The following is a 14,344-nucleotide window of genomic DNA, read 5'->3' on the forward strand; positions in this document are numbered from 1 at the left end:
ATTTTTATTACTTTGAGACAATAAGCATATGAGACTTATCTATATCTATATTGATATTTATATTTTAATTGATTTTGAGCCACATATCGGACAATCTACGATTACTATCACATGATTATAATTGCGATCTTATCTTATCAATCTGACAGACAAAATGAAAAATACGTCCAATTACACTAGTTTTGCCTTGTTTAAGCACGCTATGTATTATGCTCTGTATTAGTATTACCAACAGTATCGCCGTATGAGGTATGTCATCCAACAGGTTGCAGCTTGGGCAACTGACCTCAATCGAACAAGGCCAAAAGATCTTCTTTACCACAGCAAGGAGAATGCTACGACAATGGGTAACACCTCCAGTTCTCATAAAATATCCGCTCAGGATAGGTATGTCATTGCCTTCCCGAACATACACCCGCATTACTCCCTCAATGAACAGGGGCTTCCCCGCAGATTCCAAGCCTCCCAGCACTCCAGATATACAACCCCCTGATCTATGAAGTTAACCTAACCCACCACCCTGCAGAGCAATCCTCGACCTAAAAAACCAACGCGACAAACTCCACCAATACCAAAAGCGCATCACCACTCTGACAGACCGCGAAACCCAAATCGCGCGAGAATGCCTTGCCCGCAACGACCGGCCACGCGCCTTGCTCGCTCTCCGCCGTAAGAAGTATCAACAGTCCCTATTGGCAAAAACAGATGCGCAACTCGATCAACTCGAGCGGTTAACAGGAAGTGTCGAGTTTGCCCTAGTGCAGAAGGATGTGCTCTTTGGGCTGAGTCAGGGGACCAAGGTGCTACAGACCATCCATAAGGAGATGGGGGGCCTGGAAGCGGTGGAGAAGCTGATGGGCGATACAGAGGAGGCCAGAGCGTATCAGGAGGTTTGTTTTTTGTACTTCTTTAATATATATCTGATTTATTCCCTATTTTGTCGGGTGTGGCCCATATTTTGCTAATACATGTGAACTATCACCAGGAAGTCAGCCGCATGTTGGGTGGCCAAATGTCCAACCAAGACGAGGACGAGGTAGAAGACGAGCTCGAGGCGATGGAGCAGGAGATTTCTGGGCCAATCAGTCTTCCGAATGTGCCCACGTCAGCGCTGCCCGAGGAGACAGAGCAGGAAAAGCAAGAGAAAGCCAAACAGCGTGCTAAAGCCAGGGCAAAGGCAAGAGCGGCTGTGCCAATGGAGGCTTAGTTGTTTTTGTTTTTTTTTGCTTTTACTTCGTCTCATTGTTCACTTTTGGTCGTGCATAGCGATTTCACCTAGGCGTCATATGGCATTTATCTACATAGTTCAACCCCTTTTCTGTGACTTTGGGGGTATTTTCTAGATTATTATAGAGCGGCATATGTTTGGGAACATTCTTCATATATTGCTGATGGCTGATAATTTAAATTTAAATTTTTATTTTTAGTATTTGGTTCTTATATGTGCTGAAATGGCTCACAGCTCAGCAGGTTCTATGTGTTCTTCATGTCTGGCATTTCAACCTTATTTTACCCGGAGATGATTCCGCATCATACATAAACAATCACCCATAGGTGATTTGCAGGACATATACATTGCTACACTTCCTCTGCACAAGAAAGAATACAATAACTAGTACTCATAACTGCAAGAAGAGAAGAAGACGTGCCAGATATACATACAATCATATACCACATAACGTCATTAGAAATCACGCAAAAGCCTTCCCTTCAGTCCCACTGACATCCAAAATTCACTGGGATTAAAAGTCCTTATCTCCCAGGCCCAATCGTCCTTCCCACGCCCTGCACGCCCTGAATAGCAACATGATCCCTCGGATTCGCCGCAGCCTCATACAAAAACGTCACGGGCTCCCTATTCAGTGCCATATGCTGCCCCTTAAACCCAATGTACGAAACGCGCGTCACCTCCTCCTCGCCATCGCTCCAGTTGTCCTCGAAGAACAGCGTGATGGACGTCGTGGTGTTGAACTGCGCTCTGTTGAGAGGGATCTCGATCACGTCTGAGGTTGGACCGGTGAGTGTTTGGGGGACAGAGAGGGTTTGGGCTGGGATTAGATCTGCGGCGGTGGAGAAGTCGAGATCTGGTCTGTTGCGGAAGAGTTTTATGGTTTTGGGGGCGGAGGGGGTTGGGGCCGAGTAGAGGATGAGGGAGTGGAGTTTTGTTTGGCCGGTGAAGCTGCGGAGGATGGGGTTAGTTTTGGAATTCATATATACATTCTTGGTTGTGGTTGTTGGCTCGGGGTTCGAGAAAGGATGTATTTCCCCTCGCTGTTCATTCTTTTTTTCCTTTTCTCTTTTCTCTTTTTCTTTTTTTCTTTTTCATATTTTTGGAGAGGGTGGAGGGGTAAAAAAGGTGAAGGTAGGACAGGAAGTCGAACGCACGGGATATACATGAGCAATTGCTCATCGACATCGCTCTCCAGCTCCGGTTTCTCATCTAACCGTTGCGCCCATGTCTTTTTCACGATGGCCGCGCCAGATTTGGACTCTGTCTCGTTGAGGGTGATGATACCATCGAAGTCGATTTGCTGGTAGAGATTCGATTGAAGTGCGGGGGTAATGTCGGAGGAATGGTCGTGGTCGTGGTGGTCATCGTGGCCATGACTATGGCCATGATCGTGATCGTGATCGTGATGGGACATTTTGATCTCTAGCTGGAGTATGTGGCATTGGAAGGAAGCGTAAATTATGTTAATGAGCTTTTGTGTTGGCTTCGTTACCGGGTCCAAGGTAGGTTAATTTTTGCAGGGGATGTTTGCTGATGACGTCAGAAATTGCAAATATATTTATTTCCAAATAACCAGTGCAAAGAATTAACTTGGAGGGTATTATATGTACTATCTCGTCCAATTGATTCTCAAAATTCGAAATTCTATTTAAGCTGGGTGGTATATATGTATAGTACACCAAAAAAAAATCATGGTTCCCGACGTTAACGGTCCAATAATAGGCGGCATCCTGATGAAGAAAACTAAGTGTATTTATTATTTATATGCATCACTTTTTAACTTGATAGTATTCCGGTGCATACTCGAGCAGCCAAGACTTCTCGATTTTGGTAATATCTCGAATGAACGTCTTTTGCCCTGTTTCCAGGATTTCATGGAAGATAACCCAGTCAGCTTTGCGGTTCTATATTATCATGTATACTATCAGCCGTCACAAAATCCGTAAATTGCAAACATACATGGACAAGAGCAAGGAATGAAAAAGCAAGAGACATATTGCTACTTACAAACATCAACGAACTAGGGTGGGCATGTAGCGTGATGTCACCACTGATGGGCTTGAAGCTACCATCTGGCTGCATCTTCGCCGCGTGTGCAAAATATCCGGTTGTAAGGCAGCGCTGGATTTGCTCTGGTGGCGCGGGGCTGGATGAAGAGAGACTTTCATCAACCTGAATGCCAAAGCGCTCAAGATATCGCTTGAGTTGCGCACGAATGCTAACAGCCTTTAGCATGGACCTGTAGTTTAGATAGTTATCCCGACACCACTTTGAGTCCTTTTTTCCCTTGGTGACAAACGCTTGGTAAACATTTAAGTAGGTTAAGTGGTCTCCTTCATCCACGGCAAACTTTCGACGAGTGCTCTCGACTGCCTTCTTTTCGTCACTTTTCTCAAACCAGACCGCTCCTTGCAGACTCGTCATCGCAGCAATTGACAGAATTTCACTCAGACAGCCAAAGGATGGCGCACCAAGCAGAACCTTGGCCATCATAGGCTCCACCGCAAGCTCAGCCATTTGAATCCCAAGTGACCGCGTAAGTTTTGCATAGTCATCAACTGCCCCGAGGGAATAGAGCAATTCAAAGCCGCGAACAACGAGCTCAGATGGAGGGGGCGTAAGAAAGCCAAAGCGAACGATATTGTCAATACCCAGAGCCTTGAGCTGCAGAATAACAGGTGCAAGATTGGACCGCTGGATTTCCGGAACCGTGACATCCGGAAGTGATTGGTAAGACTGCTCAGTGTAAAGACGGAAGCATTTTCCTGGTTTGGTCCGTCCAGCACGTCCCGCTCGCTGGGTCGCAGATGCTTTGGAGATAGGCGTTGGCGTCAAGGTCTCTATTCCCGTATTTGGATTGTATGCACGAAGCTTTGCAAATCCGCAATCAATAACATATACAATTCCGTCAATTGTGACGGAAGCTTCTGCGATATTGGTGGATACAATGACTTTTCGAGTCTTTTCAGGGGCAGGTTCAAAGACGTAGAGCTGCTGTTCGGTAGTGAGTCCAGCATAAAGGGGTAATGGAAGCAGACCGGGGGCTTTGGCATGTAACGAATTTGCGCGTTCAGAGATTTGCTGAATTACAGTATCGATTTCCTCCCTTCCCGTAAGGAACACCAAGATGTCCCCGTCCGGTTCCCTGGTGTGGATATCAAATACAGTTTTGATTGCTCTCTCCACATAATCTTCGACTGGTGTTTCAAGAAATAGGCAGTCCACAGGATACATCCTCCCTTCTAATGTGATAACTCTGCCAATAGAGCCACCCAGCTCATCTTCACTTTCAGGGTTGAATTCATCCCCAGCAAAGAAGCGCAGAAATTCTTCTGCCTGTAACGTAGCACTGCTAATCACGATGCGTAATTCAGGTCGCGGTTTTCTAATTTTCTTAAGCACACCGAGCAAGACATCGGTGCTTATAGAGCGTTCATGGGCCTCGTCGACCATGATAACAGAATACCGGGACAATAAAGGGTCGACCAACGCTTCTCGTAATAGTAAACCGTCGGTCAGGAACTTGATCCGCGTTGAGGAAGAAGTTACATCTTCAAAACGTATCGAATAGCCTACATCTTCGCCCACCTTACATCGCATTTCCTCTGCCACCCTAGTTGCTACTGTGGTCGCCGCCACTCGCCGAGGCTGGATATATATAACATATTTCAGCTAACCAAACATCCAGAGAAAAGATATTGGTAAAATAAATTACAAGCTATGGATAAAAACTCACCTGAGTGACAGCAATGATCTTCCCGTCTGAACACCATCCTGCCTGGTCGAGAAATTGGGGCAACTGGGTAGTCTTTCCACTACCTGTTTGGCCCACGACAACAGTCACAGGATATGTTTCTATGAGGTACAGAAGAGATTGCCGGTGGCGAGCTATGGGTAGTAGCGCGGCAGGTTTATACAGCGACGGGATGAACGAAGCCGAGAGATCAAAGTCGGAGGCCATTGAGAAAGCAATTGGATGTCCCAACTCATCTCAACTCAAAGAATTAGCCAGGATATATTCATCAGATCCATGTTTCAGTAACCAGAGCACGGTAGAACCCTTCTATTACACCAAACCTGGAGATATGTATTCAGATGTTGCCCTGTCCTCGTCTCTGTACCTACCACTTTACTCCAGGAGGTGTAACTAGTCAGATAGTTAACTAACGCGGCTTACTTCAGCCGGAAGGATTAATAGTTTTTCCGGATGACGCGGTGTGGTGTGGCTCAGTTATGCGGCTTGGCGGTGACGTAAAAGGAATGGCGTCAGCTGTGGTGGGAAGTCTACGCTAGGCCTGATTAGACTAGCTTATCTCAGCTTGGTTCTACACGTTGTCAGATAAGGTTGGAATCGAGATGGACAGGGAACAGCGACTGCACTGCCTTGCGATTCATATATCTCTAAATGACCAGCTATCTTCTCCCAATTTTTGCACTCTAATAGATATTTTGATCTCAATACCTACAACTACATCATTCAAACAAACACCGTCACCATGTCCGACGGAGAAAAAACTGTAGGTGCTTGCTGTCTCGTGCTTCCCGCGTACAGCCCCACACGCCCTCTATCCAACTGATTTTGACCATAGAACACGCCCCTGAAGGCTTTAGCTTCACAGAGCAATCACCCAGAGTCTCCAACTACAGCTCGACCTCTGGATTTTGACGATGAACCCCAAGAATCCGGTGTGATACCAATGCAGACACCTTCAGCGCCCAACCTATCTTCTACAGGCGGCAACGAAGGTGCCCCGCCAAAACCACCCCGACCACTCAGCCCTATGCAACAGGCCGAAATCAATTTAAAAGAAGCGTTTCCCAGTATCGATGCCAGCGTTATAAAAGCCGTTTTGGTAGCGAGCGATGGGAATGTGGAAAGATCATTCCATGCGCTGCTTGGTATGGAAGCCCGCCCGATGCGGATAGGGGGCTAGAAGTCATAACTCATGTTTTGCTTATTATAGGCATGTCGGACCCTGATGCGCAAGTGGAACTGCCTCCTATGATGCCCCCGCGACCACCCCGGAAGGACTCTCCCACTCAGCGACAGCTCGAGGCCGATGAAATGTATGCGCGCCAGCTTGCGGAGCATTACAGCGGAACGGGCCAGCGCCATCGAGGCCCGAACTCTGCGTGGGATCATGAGCCCCGTTTGCCAAGACCTCACAGGGAGACCGGATTAAAGCCCAATGAGCTCTATGATGATAGAGAACATAACTTTTTTGAAGGTACATTATTGTACATTTTCTAAATATCTACGGCCTAGCTGTGTACCAAGCTAACGAAGAAGCGCCACTGCACCAGATGATTTACCGATAATTAAAGAAAACATTCGCAAGGGATTCTTGGAGACGCAGACAAAGGTTAACACTTGGGTTCAAAGTTTCAAGAAGAAGCTCGAGGGCGAAGATGATGAGGATGAGTATGGAAATACCCCGCCTCGTCCAGCGCAAGGGTATGCTCAAGGATACGGAGAGCCCCAGACTTATCGCACGAGGCGGAGCGGCGAGGCCAGACGGAGTGGTGATCGTGAGCGGTATGATGCCGACCCCCAGGTCCTAGGCGATGATTTCTCTGCGTTGGAGTTGAGAGACACCGAAGGTATGTCCTTTTTACTTTAAAATTTTGTTGCTCAGTTACCGTTCTGCGCAAGTTTTCCCTCTAAACTCCAGAACCTATTTTTAACCTACCACAGCCCAACCACCACGCTCATCACGACCCCTCGCAAACCCCGATCTCTTCAAATCCAGCTCACCATCCCCAGACCGACGAAAAGTCTCTTTCCAAGAGGGTCCTCCGGACGAAATACACGGTGCATATGGCCCCCGCGCTGCGTCTGATAGAAACAGGCAGCCACCGTCCACTGGCGGCAACAACAAGTCCAGCAAATGGCAACCACTCTCCGCAGTTGAGCCTTCACCCGTGGGAGACAACGACCCATTCAGCCTAGGCGATAGCGACGATGAGAGGGAGCTTAGGAGTAATAATAAAGATCTCAAGCCCGATGAGGCTGAGAGGGTGAAGGAGGCTACCGCAGAAGCTATGGCGGGAGATATTGGGGGTGATTCTGCAAAGGCTGGGAGTAACAATGCTAGCAAGCCCGCCGGCGGAACTTAGGCCAGACATAGCTTCGGGTTGCTTATATTTTTAATTTTTTTTTGGTCGTCATACTTCTTCTTGTTTTCTTGCTGTATACTCCTTTTCCATCTTGTTTTTTACTCTGCATATGTTATGGTATGCTGGGTTACACATTACTTCCACTTCGACTTCTACCTCAAATTGCCTCCTTGCGCCTTACCTGCGGAGCTCGAGTAGTTATTTTCCGTTAACATCTTAGAAGCGACTATGGTTCCTTGTCTATTATTTGGGTCTTAAATTCACCAATTTGATGGGAACGGGGCTGACTATTTTTGTTTCAAATTGATCCTTGCCTGGGCATTTCAATTCTTAATCACTCACCCAACCCCCCCCAATCTTTCTACCCCTGAATCCTCTTCATTTCTCCTCGCATGGCAACACTTAGTGTCACTCGCTCACAAGCATAGTCTCTTTACCTAGTAAATGGCGTGGTCAATTTATCTTTAGGCATGTTTCTTTCTGCTATGTATAGTACGGTACATAACTGCAACATAAGAAATCAAGATCATATCCCCCTTTATCTCCAGATGATTTTCGAAAAGTTCCCTGGCTATCCCAGGCCATATTCTAAAAATGCTAATTGAATCCAGGGACCATGTCATCAGAATCCACTTCAGCAAAGATTAGTTAGTTTCACTCTTCCTTAAAGCAGGTTGAAAGGTTGGTGAGTATTGGTTTTTTGTATTCCCCAGCTAGTTACACTTCCCACCCACCCTGCAAGAGAGTTTCAAGTACACCGTGTCCGCATGTCCCTCTTCACATACAGCAAGCGGCCAGACGGTATATATACCTAACGTAAACGGACACCGCTCAAGCAGGAAAGGAAAATCAAAAAATCATAACTAGGTAGGTAGGTAGGTACCTATACTCTTAAGTATGACTCAAGGTTTCAAAGGAGGAGTGGAAAAACTGACAAAAACTTCGCACAAAAAAAAAAACCCCGATGAGCTCATATCTGGTATATAGAGATGACAGATGAACACCCCCTCCGCCCTCACCCCCTCTCTCGTTCCCGCACACGAAAACGATTTCCCCATCCCATCTATTAAAACTCCCCCTCAAAAAAAGTACGCGGAAAAGCATAGAAAAAGCATGTTGGCACAAGGGTACCACCTCGTTTTGAAGCCTTGAAGGTCTTTGCGGAACACCATATTTAATAAAAGCATCAAGCGAAACCAGACCAGACAGTAAAAGAGAGAACCGTCAGCAATAAATACCCCCCCCCCCCCAAAAAAAAAAAAAAAAACCCAGTTCACATTTCATTCCCCGCCCCCCAAATTCCCATCATTCAGAGCACGAAAGACCAACAACCCCAGCCGCCCACCACCGGAGAGGGAGGGAAGAAAACACACGAATCCAAATCATCCATCATCCATCATCCATATCATATCATATCATATCCCGAGACAGGCACACGGGGTCTGATTTCGAGTAACTAGCACTCATTCGATGCATGTATGTACATGTACATGTACATTGTAACCTAGGTTGGCATTGAATGAACAATTCCCCTTTTACTCCACCGCGGCCGCCGCCCCTGATGTCGTCGCGGCGGCAGCAACTGCCTCTCTGCGCAATTCCTTGATGACAGCCTGCGCAAGACGGGGGTGTGTGTTAGCTCGTTGTATCTTTTGTTGTATCTTTTGTCATTATTTATTTATTTATTTATTTTTTTTTTTTTAATGTCCATAAGTTGTCTTTAAGGGGGTTGGGGAGAGGGAGGGGTTTTGGGCATATAAAAATGAAAATAGTACGTAGCGTAGGCACCTACAGCGAGAGCTTCAGGATTCACGCCGTTTTCGATTAGGGAAACGCAGAGGGATAGTTCGGTGCGGTCGAGGTGGGTGTTCTGTGACAAGCACTTGGTGAGTATAAATGAAATCAGTTTAAACGGTTTTATTTGAGAGAGGATATATATATATTTATATGTCTGTATTTTTCCTTCCTTTCTTTCTTTCTTTCTTCTAAGAAATAAAATTTATATTTACACGTGGGGACGTTAAGCGTATATATGCCAACATACCAGTATTGTAGAGATTTCATGCAGGATATCAATGACTTCGCGCGCGGCTTGTCGTTTGTCATCTTGTTGTTGTGGTTGGGGGGGCATGGTATCGATGAGAGAGGGATCTTCTTTATTCGGTGCGTGCTTGATTGTTTAATTTTGGTTTCTTTCTGGAGTTTCCTTCCCCTGGTTGCGTTCAATTATTGTACGGAGTACGGAGTACGGAGTACATTATTAACATTTAGGGCTTGAGCGATGAGGTCAGATGAAAAAGGCTGGTAACGTAACAGGATTAGCGTGTTTCTTCTCCACACCAAGGGTAGAAAATAGCCCAGATATACATAATTGCCAACAATTGCAGTCCCAACGCCAGGGACTAGCTAGATCTTCCAAATATTTCCTCCCAAAGCATATATAGCTGGGGATTATAGACTACCTACTACATATGTACAGTACATGTATCTAAGTAGGCTAGATATATATACAACCATGCCCCCCACCCTAACAATCCACGACCTCAACTCCCTCCCGCAAAGGACCCTCGCCCTCGAAATCCTCTCCCAAATCAACCACATAGAGCGCAAAACCTTCCCCGCCTCCGAAGCCTTCGATTTCTCCGACCAATCCCTCTATCGCCGGAAGCCGAATACTCACATCTTATACGCGACCGCCGCCGCGGATGGCGATACGGCCAGGTCGACCTCCATATCCGTGTCTGTATCCTCAAAAATACTCAAGGAGCGATCACCCGCGCCCACAACCACGACTCCCACACCGCAAACGCAGCCTCCAGCCCCAATAATAGCCTACGCCCTCTACGTACGCCAAAAGAGCACCGCCCTCCTGCACAAGGTCTGCGTGGCAGAACCCTTCCGCGGCCAGGGTGTCGGCCGGCAGCTGCTCACGTATGTGATTGAGCAGTCGCTGTGTCCGCAGCGAGGGGGCGGGAGGGGGTGTGTGGCTGTGCAGCTGTGGGTTGATGAGAAGCGGGCGGTGGCGAGGGCGTTGTATGCGGGCTGTGGGTTTGTGGAGGTGGAAGGGGTGGAGGATTATTATGGGCCTGGGAGGAAGGGGTTGAGGATGGTGTTGGAGTTGGGGCTGGGGATGGAGGGATGACGGGGAGAGGTGAATTTTTATGTCTGTGAAAAAGAGGAGGAAACAGTATTGGAATAGTGGATTGTGGCTAGGGATGGGATGTTGCGGGGTGGGCTTTACAAGGACTCGCTGTGCAGATGTGCAGCTCTACAGCGACCAGCGACCAGTTCCGTAACCTATCGAACTATACGCATCACACCACCTACCTACCACATTTCGCAACCCGTTCGCAGTGTCGGGAGCCCGATAATGAGGGCATGGGATATCATCAACATGTACTGTACATGTACTGTACAAAGCTGATTATCCGTTGCCTCCAATCAGCCCACGCCCACCATCTATAGGTAGCTACTCAGCAGGGTTTTTGGGAAACATACATAGCTCGAAGCGCTGAAGGAATATTCTCTTCCAATAGTAAAAGGGAATTAATTTGCCCGGCAAATATCTCAAGCAGAGCAGCGCTGGATTAATGAGACAAGAAGGAAGAAAGTCGAGGTTTTTTTCCTCTTTTGGAGGGGAAGGGGATGATGTACCGACAGGAGAGGGCCAACATATGGCATGCGTGCACAGTACTTTATCAAACCCATGGCTGTCTACAAAACGAAGTTGGGGGGGGTGTAATTGTATTTGAGATTGACGAGAGAGATACGATAATAAAAGAGGGTTTTGAGTATCTATACTAACAACATCAAAATTCTTTTCCGTGTGATATCAGTACGAAGCCACAGCTTTACCACAGGTTACACGTCACCGCGTAAGTGCTAGTGAGCTGACTCAAGTCAAAAAATGTCTTGGAGGATGTAGGATAGTTGAAGGTTGTATTGATAGATCTATCTACAAGAACATAATATAGTGGTGGGTCACGTGATCTAGTGGGATCGCTAACCGCAACGGCCGTAACGGCCAACAGAGGATAACGTTGTGTTGTTAATCTAACTACGCGAAGTTGTGTATACAGAAAACTTGACCTCGCTAAGTGCGCCACTTGACCTCGTTACATAATCATGACCCCGACCTCGCACAATACAGTAATAATCAGTTGGTAATTGACTTTCAACCTTTCAATTCACTCAATCTTTCTGTAAGAATAAGTGCTCGCAGGCGATTATTCGGGTGTTTGCAGCTTGGTGTGATATGTACTGTTAACTACTAGAAGTATTCACAGTAGAAAGATAAAATGTAGAGATTAAATGTATAATAGCATTCAAGCTGAGTTATGAATAGTATTCATGAACTCCAGTCTATATAGTTGTGTATAGTCAAGGGCTGCTAGCTCTATTGATTATGTGAGAGATAGAAATAGAGGTAAAGAATCCGCGAGAAGCGGGATTTCTTACACTTTCAATTCACTCAATCAATCAAAGCATTAGCTGATTCATAATCAATTAAATGAACAGACAAATTCATATAGAATATAAAGAGATATTTTACAGAATTTTAAAATATATTAAGATAAAAATATTTAATAATTAATTTTAAATTGATTATTAATTGATTATAATAATAAAAATAAATTCAATCTATATATTTAAGTAATTAACAATTGATTGAAAATCAATTGATAATCAATTCAGTGTAAATTATATAAATACTTACTTTATTATTAAATTCAAAAATAATTTCAGTATTAAATTGATTTTAAATTGATTTTAAATTGATTCTGAATTGATTGTTAATTAATTATAATAATAAAAATAAATTCAATCTATATATTTAAGTAATTAACAATTGATTGAAAATCAATTAATAATCAATTCAGTGTAAATTATATAAATACTTACTTTATTATTAAATTCAAGAATAATTTCAGTATTAAATTAATTTTAAATTGATTTTGAATTGATTGTAGAATTGATGATAAATAATTAAGTGATTTCAAATTACAAGAAAAGATGTATTGAGTGAGATCAGGTAGTAACACAGGTCACATTTACAAGGTCAGCTTACATAATAAGATTAAGTGATGTACTTAATGAGATCAAGTTTTCTGCTTTCTGCGCGAAGTTACACTAAATAGGTTGAAGTGACACGTGACTAGAGTAGGTGTAGTAATTATCAATATCTCTATAATAAGCCGTCACTCAGAGCCTTCTCTTATTCTCAATTCTTTCAAAAACATAATAATAATTAATTACATCAATCAGACTCTGATTTTCTTATTAGAAAAGGCGTCTGTACAGCAATAACTGTAAAAATCAAGAAATACATGCAAAATTCATTGATCTGCTGTATTATTATTATCATTCAATCACTCTTTTCTGATCTTTTTCAAATCAATTCTTTTGATAAAATCTTCAAATGCAGGCTTCGCCAGTGACTTGATAAGGCTGTCAGCTATGTTCACTTAGACTGGTCATCAGAATTATGAATTTCACATTTAATCTTATTTAATCTGATTTTATACATTTCTTGATGTGAATCCCGCTGGGACTAATCATGAAAAAAACATGCAAAGTAACTATATATCAGATCTCAAAATAAGATCATAACTTAGAAAAAATAAGAAAGTTATCTCATTTAATCTCATTTAGTCTCATTCTTGACATAAAGTTACTATTTTTAGATATTTTAAGGTTTTTTTTAGACTATTTTTAATTTTTTAAAAAGTAACACTTTTTGATAATACTTAAATAAGATTTAAAGTCATTTAAAGTAATAAAAATAATTTAAATTGAGAAGTGAAAATCATAATCTTATTTGAAAAATGTAATAAGAGTAGATAGTAAGTTTCACTGAGACAGTATAAAACTACTATCTAATGTTAAAACAGTGTAATAAGATTAGTTAAATTGATAATAAAATTATCAAATATTCTGATTCTGATCTCAGATATGATCACATAGTCAGTCTATATTTACTGTAGAATTAACATGTTTTATTATAATTTTCTCTTTTTTAATCAGATTATAGAGAATATAATATTTAATTTCAATATAATATAATCTTTATATTAAGAACTTCTCTTTTACTAGATTGATTACTCTCTTATTATTAACTTATAAATACAAGTATATTTTTACTATCTTATCATTTATTAACTCAGTATTATATAACATATCATTCAATCAGATTATCTTATAAGCTGTCTTACTAGCTATAATATATTTAACTTCTATAGTTAATTTAGTAATAGATGTCTGTCTCTATGACTATTATGAGATTAGTGACTCATTAATCAATATAATATAGTCAGTAGTTAATTTATATTGAGAATTCACTCTTACTCAGTCTGAATTGCAGTATATTATAGAACTCAGACTCTTATCACTAATCTTCTTTCTATATAATATACTGTGATTTTTCATCTTTTTAATATAATGTAGAATATGCTTCAACACTGCTTAACATATTTATATAAATATAAGTTAAAATGTGAGAGATAGTTGACTATAAACATCAGATCTGACTGACTACTTAAGACTAAATACTGTAATAATCTCAATTCTTGATAATATCTTATAGCTGTAAAGTTATTATTCAATTTATTATTCTCATCAGATGAAAATTTCAGTTATATACTTATTATCATTGAGATTCTCACAGAATTCATCTTATTTATATTAAAATCTTCAAGAATCTTCTTAATATAACAGCTCTGTATAATCACTAGATTATTATTTCTGTACGAATAAGTACTCGCAGGCGATTATTCAGATGTTTACAGCTTGATATGATATTGTGACAGGCTGCGCCCGATCAATTATATAGACTATTCTGTTATACTTCACAGATTTCAACTGCTTCATTCTTGAATACATACATCTCAATTCTTGACTATTCTTGATCACTGATTCTCAGCTGCTATGAATGTGTATAAATTCTTTCACTCTGAAGCTTCACTGTGTACATCATCACATACATGTATAAATATTCAC

The 14,344-nt window shown here is 42.6% G+C and overlaps 6 protein-coding genes across 8 annotated transcripts; 3 read left to right on the plus strand and 3 right to left on the minus strand.

The window, feature by feature from the left end:
• Positions 1-29: 29 nt before the first annotated feature.
• Positions 30-2,098, plus strand: BDCG_01994 (SNF7 family protein). Its single transcript, XM_045417545.1, has 3 exons — positions 30-387; positions 527-890; positions 986-2,098. Exons 1-3 carry the CDS (start codon positions 245-247, stop codon positions 1,205-1,207), a joined length of 729 nt encoding a protein of 242 aa, XP_045274328.1. The 5' UTR covers positions 30-244; the 3' UTR covers positions 1,208-2,098.
• On the minus strand, positions 1,753-2,645 carry BDCG_01995 (uncharacterized protein; the record flags this gene model as incomplete). Its single annotated transcript, XM_045417546.1, has 2 exons — positions 1,753-2,179; positions 2,386-2,645. The coding sequence occupies 2 exons, from the start codon at positions 2,643-2,645 to the stop codon at positions 1,753-1,755; spliced, it is 687 nt and encodes a 228-aa protein (XP_045274329.1).
• Positions 2,646-3,000: 355 nt separating this feature from the next.
• Positions 3,001-5,192, minus strand: BDCG_01996 (ATP dependent RNA helicase; the record flags this gene model as incomplete). The annotated part of the gene is made up of 3 exons (XM_045417547.1): positions 3,001-3,135; positions 3,239-4,879; positions 4,968-5,192. The coding sequence occupies 3 exons, from the start codon at positions 5,190-5,192 to the stop codon at positions 3,001-3,003; spliced, it is 2,001 nt and encodes a 666-aa protein (XP_045274330.1).
• Positions 5,193-5,544: 352 nt separating this feature from the next.
• On the plus strand, positions 5,545-8,061 carry BDCG_01997. 2 transcript variants are annotated; one of them, XM_045417549.1, is made up of 5 exons: positions 5,545-5,748; positions 5,836-6,130; positions 6,196-6,459; positions 6,536-6,832; positions 6,927-8,061. In XM_045417549.1, the coding sequence occupies exons 1-5, from the start codon at positions 5,728-5,730 to the stop codon at positions 7,346-7,348; spliced, it is 1,299 nt and encodes a 432-aa protein (XP_045279868.1). In that variant the 5' UTR covers positions 5,545-5,727; the 3' UTR covers positions 7,349-8,061. The 2 variants fall into 2 exon arrangements, with proteins under 2 accessions (XP_045279868.1, XP_045279867.1); XM_045417548.1 differs by having other exon boundaries at positions 5,577-5,748; positions 5,821-6,130; positions 6,927-7,959.
• Positions 8,062-8,615: 554 nt separating this feature from the next.
• BDCG_01998 lies at positions 8,616-11,380 on the minus strand. 2 transcript variants are annotated; one of them, XM_045417550.1, is made up of 5 exons: positions 11,007-11,274; positions 10,847-10,930; positions 9,393-10,768; positions 9,141-9,230; positions 8,616-8,961 (listed from the first exon to the last, which is right to left on the minus strand). In XM_045417550.1, exons 3-5 carry the CDS (start codon positions 9,477-9,479, stop codon positions 8,884-8,886), a joined length of 255 nt encoding a protein of 84 aa, XP_045279870.1. In that variant the 5' UTR covers positions 9,480-10,768; positions 10,847-10,930; positions 11,007-11,274; the 3' UTR covers positions 8,616-8,883. The 2 variants fall into 2 exon arrangements, with proteins under 2 accessions (XP_045279870.1, XP_045279869.1); XM_045417551.1 differs by having other exon boundaries at positions 9,141-9,218; positions 10,847-11,380.
• BDCG_01999 (acetyltransferase) lies at positions 9,696-11,378 on the plus strand. Its single transcript, XM_045417552.1, has one exon. The coding sequence runs from the start codon at positions 9,831-9,833 to the stop codon at positions 10,488-10,490; it is 660 nt and encodes a 219-aa protein (XP_045274331.1). The 5' UTR covers positions 9,696-9,830; the 3' UTR covers positions 10,491-11,378.
• Positions 11,381-14,344: the final 2,964 nt, after the last annotated feature.

The sequence above is a fragment of the Blastomyces dermatitidis genome (genome assembly GCF_000003525.1).
Source record: "Blastomyces dermatitidis ER-3 genomic scaffold supercont1.2, whole genome shotgun sequence".
In the NCBI taxonomy this organism is placed as follows: Eukaryota; Fungi; Ascomycota; class Eurotiomycetes; order Onygenales; family Ajellomycetaceae; genus Blastomyces; species Blastomyces dermatitidis.

Excerpts from the sequence above, each read along its gene's own strand:
- BDCG_01994 (XM_045417545.1), top strand. The coding sequence starts at position 245 with ATGAGGTATGTCATCCAACAGGTTGCAGCTTGGGCAACTGACCTCAAT. Across the intron at positions 388-526 it reads AAAATATCCGCTCAGGATAG|AGCAATCCTCGACCTAAAAA; the intron begins GTATGTCATTGC and ends ACCACCCTGCAG. Across the intron at positions 891-985 it reads AGGCCAGAGCGTATCAGGAG|GAAGTCAGCCGCATGTTGGG; the intron begins GTTTGTTTTTTG and ends AACTATCACCAG.
- BDCG_01997 (XM_045417548.1), top strand. The coding sequence starts at position 5,728 with ATGTCCGACGGAGAAAAAACT. Across the intron at positions 5,749-5,820 it reads TGTCCGACGGAGAAAAAACT|AACACGCCCCTGAAGGCTTT; the intron begins GTAGGTGCTTGC and ends TTTTGACCATAG. Across the intron at positions 6,460-6,535 it reads AGAACATAACTTTTTTGAAG|ATGATTTACCGATAATTAAA; the intron begins GTACATTATTGT and ends CCACTGCACCAG.
- BDCG_01998 (XM_045417550.1), bottom strand. The coding sequence starts at position 9,479 with ATGCCCCCCCAACCACAACAACAAGATGACAAACGACAAGCCGCGCGC. Across the intron at positions 9,231-9,392 it reads ATGAAATCTCTACAATACTG|TGCTTGTCACAGAACACCCA; the intron begins GTATGTTGGCAT and ends ATACTCACCAAG. Across the intron at positions 8,962-9,140 it reads TGAATCCTGAAGCTCTCGCT|GCTGTCATCAAGGAATTGCG; the intron begins GTAGGTGCCTAC and ends CGTCTTGCGCAG.
- BDCG_01999 (XM_045417552.1), top strand. The coding sequence starts at position 9,831 with ATGTATCTAAGTAGGCTAGATATATATACAACCATGCCCCCCACCCTA.